This window comes from Trichoderma citrinoviride (assembly GCF_003025115.1).
Source record: "Trichoderma citrinoviride strain TUCIM 6016 unplaced genomic scaffold BBK36scaffold_22, whole genome shotgun sequence".
NCBI classification, from domain to species: Eukaryota; Fungi; Ascomycota; class Sordariomycetes; order Hypocreales; family Hypocreaceae; genus Trichoderma; species Trichoderma citrinoviride.
This window is the reverse complement of record NW_020194730.1, coordinates 79,131-86,483: the sequence shown is the minus strand read 5'-3', so window position 1 is coordinate 86,483 and position 7,353 is coordinate 79,131. Positions and strand designations below refer to the sequence as shown.

General features: G+C 55.7%; 2 protein-coding genes across 2 annotated transcripts; one reads left to right on the top strand and one right to left on the bottom strand.

Annotated features, from left to right (window-relative positions):
- Positions 1 to 1,395: 1,395 nt before the first annotated feature.
- BBK36DRAFT_1190316 (hypothetical protein) lies at positions 1,396 to 2,635 on the top strand (the record flags this gene model as incomplete). The annotated part of the gene is made up of 2 exons (XM_024896662.1): positions 1,396 to 1,748; positions 1,863 to 2,635. Coding segments are annotated over 2 exons (1,124 nt in total), but the record flags the coding sequence as incomplete, so codon positions are not given.
- A 406-nt stretch (positions 2,636 to 3,041) lies between these two features.
- Positions 3,042 to 7,202, bottom strand: BBK36DRAFT_1163624 (hypothetical protein; the record flags this gene model as incomplete). The annotated part of the gene is made up of 1 exon (XM_024894553.1): positions 3,042 to 7,202. One exon carries the CDS (start codon positions 7,200 to 7,202, stop codon positions 3,042 to 3,044), a length of 4,161 nt encoding a protein of 1,386 aa, XP_024745099.1.
- Between the last annotated feature and the right edge of the window lie 151 nt (positions 7,203 to 7,353).

The following is a 7,353-nucleotide window of genomic DNA, read 5'->3' as shown; positions in this document are numbered from 1 at the left end:
TTTCACCGTTGGTTTATCCGTGGGAACGGCTCCCGTATCACGGCGACAGACGCAGCGCAGCAACAGGTAGCCGATCATGGCGCATCACATCCGCCGAGGCTGAGAATCGTCCACGACGAACAAAAGGAACTGCCGGGTCGCCTTACCTGATGCCTTTGTCGGCAGATGCAGCCAACGACGGCTGTTCTCGGTGTGGTTCTTGATGGACCCAAGCGGCGCAATCACGATACGCGTGCTGCAGGCGTATGCGAGAGCAGGTCTGCCAGGATCAGTCGCGCGGGACCTGTTGCGTCCCTGTTTCGAGGAATGGATGCAACACGCTGAGCCGATGGCGCGGGCAGTCGTAGTTGGTGCTTCTGCTGAGTGCACCTCTGTCGCAAACTCCAACAGCGAGGGCGAGTCTGACGGCTGTCGAGCGTTGATCCCGCAGACGGCAGGGCGAGTGTCAACGTGAAGCCGCAAATTCCAAATCGGCGGTGCTGATCGCCAAGGCGCGAGGGAGGGGAGAAAACAAGACGAACAAAGGCGTCTAGTCTCGTCTGCCGGATAATTGTAGCCGCAATTGCAAGTAAATCAGCACTACTTGGTGGCCACGGCTCTTATTCTGCAGCTGTATCGCAACTGCGTGTTGATTTTTTGGTGTTGAGGGAGCCGATGAACGACTGAGAGTTGGATGACCCCTAGGCCCACTTTTGTGACTTTAACAGCGCCTTTGCTGGTCCGGCGTTGACTTGATCAGAAGCAGTTGTCTACGAGGTTCATCATTGTCTTTGCTTTGGAATTGATTCAATTTCTTGAAGATGAAGCGATCCGAGCCTCATTGACTGGACTCGCGTCTGTTCGCCGTCTCTGGGCATCTAGACTTTGCGGATAATCCTCCATTATCTGCAATGTGCTCCCGTCACACTCGATGTCACTTCAGGGTAGCGTTGGATCAACCGTTTGGTCACTGCAGAGTCGCAGCACGACACAGGTACTAGAAGATGCCTCTATGCTTGGCGATCAATTGGTAGTTCATAAAATATGAACAAAATATCAAGACACACAACATAGCGAGAAATTACAATCGCAGTGGGTGGTGATCCAATGCTTTCAGCATTAGGTGCTGTCAGTTACAGGCATCAGAAGTCCTGGTAAGGTGTGGTCGGCGTTAGGTACTTTAAAGGTACCCCATGCAATTGGCGGATGGTCCAGCAAGTCCAGCTACAATACGAAAGTATCATTGGCTCGGAACATTGGTAAGCCTCAGTGCTGCGCCTGCACATGCCGAGGCCTGCGACAAAGCCGGGTCTTACCCGGCCAACCGACCTCCCAAATGTCAATCCGATGCCATCGCTCCAGCTGACATTCACTCCTGATGTGAAGATAGATTTCCCACACAAGAGACACAGACAAAGATGGACGACTCAGAAGACAAATCGTCGCCCGACAGCGTCCCCAAATGGCAGCTCAACGCGCCCGCCGACGACGACGACGAACACGAACCCAACACGGAGCACACGGCGCAGGCGCAGTCCCAGTCGCAGGCGCAACAGCATGGAGATGAAGCCCACGCGGACAGGCTGCAGGTCGCGCGCCGGTTTCTGGAGGACGACGCCGTCAAAGCCGCTCCGCGACACACCAAAGCCGACTTTTTAAAGTCCAAGGGCGTCGACGATGCCGATATCAGGTACCTTTTGGATGGCATAGAAGAAGAAGAGGAGGGTGAGGCACCAAAGGCCAAGGACGCAACACCAGCGCCAACAGACGTAAGTAAACAAATGCTCCCCATCCCTACTACTCCCTTTCCCGAAATGCTTTTCCTCTACTAACACCCCGTTGCGCGATAGGAATCCAACCAAAAAGCCCTACAGGTCCTCGAGAAATCATTCGCCCCCAAACAACCCGCCGCCGCCGCCTCTGCCTCTCCATCTCCCACCCCTATCCTCGCACCCGGCGAACGCCCCCCCGTCGTGACATACCCCGAGTTCCTCACCAAGCCCCAGCGCCCACCCCCCCTGGTCACCACAAACGGACTCCTCAACACGCTGTATGCCTTTGGAGGCTTGTCCGCGCTCATCTACGGCACGACAAAGTTCGCCGTCGAGCCAATGGTGGAGAAGCAGACGAGCGCGCGCATCGAGCTGCACGAGACCGCGGCAAGCAAGCTCGACGCCATCGTCGCCAAGCTCGAAAACACCGTCTCCGTCGTGCCCTCGTACAAGTCCGCTTCTGCTGTGGCCAACGCAACGGACGCAAACGAGGAAGATCCGTCTGAAATGTTCCACCGCGACGTCGGCACCCAGACATCCTTCCCCACCAGCCCTTCTACCTCATCGCTCCAGAGCAAGGGCGAGGCCGAGTCGAAGCTCCAAGAGGAGCGTCTCTCGAAATTCGCAAAGTCACTCAAGGGGCTTACCGAGGATTTCACCTCGCAGAGCACCGACTCCCAGGACATCAAGGTCCTGCTGGACGTTTTCCGTGACGACCTGGATACCATGACGTACGGGCATCACGCTGAGCTATTCGGGGGATATGACAAGAGGAAGAAGAAGCCCGATTCGGAAGACGAGATACGCAAAGTAAGGGACAACATCAGGAGGATAAAGGGCGTACTGCTGAGTGCGAGGACGTTTCCTACATCTGCCAGGTAAAAGACAGCGGGAGATTTGCATGGCGTGTTGTTTGCATGGTTCACAGCTTCCATTGTTATAGGCATTTTCTTCAGGCATCTAAACTAGCGAAAGGTCGTATTTCTTTGATTTGCCGTTGACCTTTGGGTTATTCTTGACATACAGTAATAATGACATCTTGTATAACATTGCGTACTCTGTGGCCCCTTTGGGTCCACGTCCAAAATATATCCTTGCGTTTGAAACTCCTCTCTCGTGGCCCTTGGTCAACTCCTCCCTGCTTATATACACCAGAGCTCCAAAAGCCATCATGGCCATCGGCTAGGAAAAGGGGGAGAAGTGAGGAGACAACCATCATATGCCATCGTTGACAGACACTCTTGTGTAGTTGAAGCGATTCGCGTCGATGACGCCAGACTGACCAAGCCTTCAGCCTCCTCTCTGCAACGTACTGTCGACTCTCCATCTCTTGAAGACTTCGTGCCACGGCAAGACCGCGATATGTTCAAACGCTCGGCCCTCGTTCATCTGCGCGCTGTACCACTCCATCGTTGGCTTGAAGGCGAAGGCGAATTCCCTCCCTTCCAGCTGGGGGTCGTTTTGCTGCGCCTCGTGATACAGCCAATTCGTGCATTGAGACGTTTCCTGCCTGCCATCGCTCCTTCTTGGCGGATGGAAAATGACCTTTGGGGGCCCTGTGTCGTCATCCGACCGCAGACTTTCCTGTCTTGTTTCGCTATGGGCGGAGGCCAGGCTGCCCTTCCGATCCCCGGCCCGATTCCCCCGCTCGTCCTCTCGTCGAGACTCCCTCTCGTCCTCGCGCCGGTACTCCCGCTCACCCTCACGCCGGTACTCCCGCTCATCCTCACGCCGGTACTCCCGCCGCTCCTCCCGCTGGTCCTCCCACCGGTCCTCCGGGGGCCTCTCAGGGGAGACAAGACTCCAACCTCTTCCGGTGAGATCTTTGGAAGGTGCAGGTATCCAGTCTCTAACCTTTAGCGGCACGTTCTCAAGCCAGTGAAGCGTGGCGTCCATGGCAGTAACACCGGCTGGATGGCTCCCGAAGGCGCCGACCCAGACATTTTGGAGCGGCAGTTTGCTGTCCCATGCCCTATCTCCCACGTAGTCGATCAGACGGCGCTGAGTCTCGAGGAGATCGGAAGAGTAGAATTTCTTGCCCTTGCTGATGCTGTCTGAGTACCGAGTATCCCAGATGAATAGCTCTGAGCTCCTCCACGGCCGGCTATGCGGGTTCTCGGGACGAAGCACGGCCGCCCAAGGTGAGCGTTGGACGTTGTGGATCGTGAGCGACGAAGCTTGATCCTCATCGAAGGTATAGAAGAGCCCCGCTAATGAGTTGTGCGGGCTTTTCTTCGTCCCCTTGGCTTCCAAAATAACCCAGAAGAATGAAAGCCACTTCTCGAACGTATGGTATATGTCACTCCTATCTCCCAGACGGAAGGAGATATCCCTATGTGAATAGCCCACGGGGTACCAGTATACCTTCGCGGGGCTCCAGCCACGCTTGGTGTCGACGACTATTCCGCTTAGGCGCGACCTCACCATGGAGGCTTCATCCTCCCTACTTTGCCGCGGCGCAGGAAAAGGCGTCGATGGTTCAGGCGGTCTCGGAAGAACTGACGGCTGCCCATCCGGATCATTCACCAAGGGGCTCTTGTAGTTCGGAGTCCGAATGATCCTCGAGAGCCGTGCTTCGGTTTGCTGGCCGGAACCTACGACGGCAAATCTTCGATACTGATGTATGTGGAGGGTAGACCACCATCCGAACCAATTGACCAGGCTCTGTTCATCGTTGCCGTCTATCGACTCGGGCGCAAAGATGATTCTCCCGGCGACCTCGCTGGAAGAGTCCACAACCAGCTGCTGGAGCATCCTGAAAGTCTTGAACCGGCACATTATTGCCGAGTCGGAAATCCCCTTGGCAACGCGTTCCTCCTCCGGAGCCCTCAGCGGACATCTGTATCTCATGAGCAGCTTCTCCAGGCCCAAGTCGTTCATCCATTCGTCTACTTTTGCGCACAAGACCAATTTACTAGGTCGGCTCACGTCGGGATTTTTGACGAATTTGATCCAGAACCACTTCATGAACGAATAGGCATTCTCAGGCTCAGAGATGAAGAAGCTGGGCGTGACCAAGAACGCTGCACCAGGATCGAACACTCGGTGAAGGCGGATATCGCCGAGAGGGGATGGCGGCGACTCTGCAGAGCCGAGTGCACGGATTGGCGAGAGAGAGCGGCTGAACATCCAGAACATGTAGTTTGCCCGGGAGCCATGTAGAATGTTGTGGAGCCCGGGAAACAAGCGTATCGACCACAGTGCATCCTCATGGATAATGACGACTCCATGGTTCAGCTTCAAGAAGCTGTCCCAGTGGCCTTGAGTGTAAGTGGCTCGAATATCACACTTGCCGTTGCTATCCCTCAGCCACCAGCATAGCAGGAGAGCCTCCTGTTCGGCACGAGGGGGAAAAGCTATGAAAAAGTTGTGCCTCTCTGCATTTTTCGCGAAAGGAGGCAGTAATTGTTCATATGTCGGCCCAAAGACTCGACTCAGGGGCCTTGAACAAGACGCGGATCTCTCATCTCCTGTGGTCAGACCTGACAGTCTCAGCTGCGGAGCGGGAGACAGCATCAATGGGTCCAGGGAGTCGGAATCGCTCGCCTCGAAAAGGACGTACCAGAGGCTTGCATCACTCGCGTCTTGCGTCGGTTGACCACTGGGTTCCTCAGAGAAGGAGATGTAGATGCAGAAGTCTTCGCCAATGGACAGCAACCCCATGGAACCTAGTCTGAGGTTACTCGCTAGGTTTCTGATGGCTTCGTTTTCGGTACGCGAAAAGACAGCTCCTTCACAGAGGGGTATGATTTTCAGTTGACCACCCTCAGCGGTCTGACAAGCGAAATCATGGCGAGTGCAAGTATGTGTGAAGATGAGCGGCTCGGCTGAGCAAAATCGTTTTGCCCAGCTGGCATCTGCCTCGTCAGGTAGCCCGTCGAACGAAAGAGTAATGCCACTTAAGCTGTCCGAGCCCAGCTGCACCGCTTTGCTGATGGTTTTTGAGCTGTTTGGTTGCTCACTATTCTTGTGGCCGTTGAACTGGTCCAAAATATCCGAGGTTGGCGATGGCGTGTCATCGGATACAAAAAGGCTCTCGCTTTGGTCTAACTCCATCGGCTCATCTTCCCAGTGAGCCACGCCCTTCGTTGGAGACCTGCGCTTTCCGTTGGCTTGATCGCCACCCTTGGCATCATGGGCTGATGCCTGCTCGCCTGACGGAGCCTGAGAGTTGTAGGGATCAAGAGAGATGAGTCCGGATGGGAGCTGAGTCGGCGCTCTTGTCCCTTCCCGATCTCGGCGTTGCAACTCTAACCTCCTCTTGAGTCGCGAATTGAGAAGCTTGGGCTTGATTGTCGGGTCAGCCGCCACCTGGCTCAGGGTATGTCTTCCCTTGCGAGTAAGACCGCCAGTGAAGATGTTCGTGTATGCTGCCGATTTTGCTGCAGGTGCCCGTTGGGAGAGAGACAACCGCCTCGGCACCCCGTCGGAAGCTTCTGAAGGCGGGATCAGGAACCTAACCGATCCTCGCGAGGTGGTTTCGGCGCTCTTCAGTGCCGACTTGAGCTTCATAGGAGGAGGAGGAGGGGGAGGAGGAGGAGGAGGAGGAGGAGGAACGATGAGCCTTGGCTTTTCTGGCGGGTTCTCGTCAGGTTGTCCAAAGAGCACTTCTCGCAAAGACTTCCGGGGAGAGAGGGCACCAATTGACGGTACCATTTGAGGCGAAGGGCCCGAGATCCCTCCAGCAGGCTGCATCGTGGGGGAAGGAAGCTCATTGTGTGATGAGTCTTCAGGCAGGCCCTGTTCTGAGCTTTCTGGAGGCTGCTTTATAGTGGATGACGGCTGCTTGTTTGACGGGTATTCTTGATGCGAGCCCTGTTCTGATCCTTCGGGAGGCTGCTTCGCAGGAAAGGGGGGCTCGTTGTTTGGTAGAGGCTGTGGCAAGGCCTGTTCTGGGCCATGCCGAGGCTGCCTTTCATGACATGATGTGTGGTTCTTAAATAGATCTTGAGGCACTCCCTGTTCCGAGCGGGCTGTAGCTGCATCATCCGGGCCAGATTCTCCCCGCCCTTGCCCATCGTCTTCCTCGTCATTTGCGTATAGACTGAGCTCTTCGAGCAAACCTTGACGAGTAAGCGGCAACAACGTCTGGGCAAGGCCGCGCCTTGCTCGCTCAACGTTGCGACGGTTGTGCCGAGCACATCGTTCATCGTATCCTCGCATGACGGCATCCTTCCAGTCCTGGACGGTGAATCTTGGTGCCAATCCATTTCGTTGCCTCGCCTTGGCCAGCTCCCACTTCGCCACCAGCTCCTCCGGCAGGTTTCTTCTGGGTTCCCAGAGTCCATCTCTCAAGGGGAGGTTCTGCCACAGAAGCAGACAGTGGGGCTCTCCGCGTACATGTCGTTCAGCAAGGATTTCATCGACGTTCATCTCCGGCTCGTTGTCCTCATCCGTGGACGTGACCGAGACGGCATCGCCAAAGCCCACGTCAACCTCGCCAGACGCCATTGTCGAGGATGCTCACGCGAGAAGCCGCGTCCAGCCCGAGCAGCGTGGTGGTTGCTACCTTAGGCCGTCTTCCTGGCCTTGGATTGTTTGCGAAGACAGTGAAAGAAAACTGCATTCACGTGATTGCAGCTGTGCACAGCTGTCGAAACAG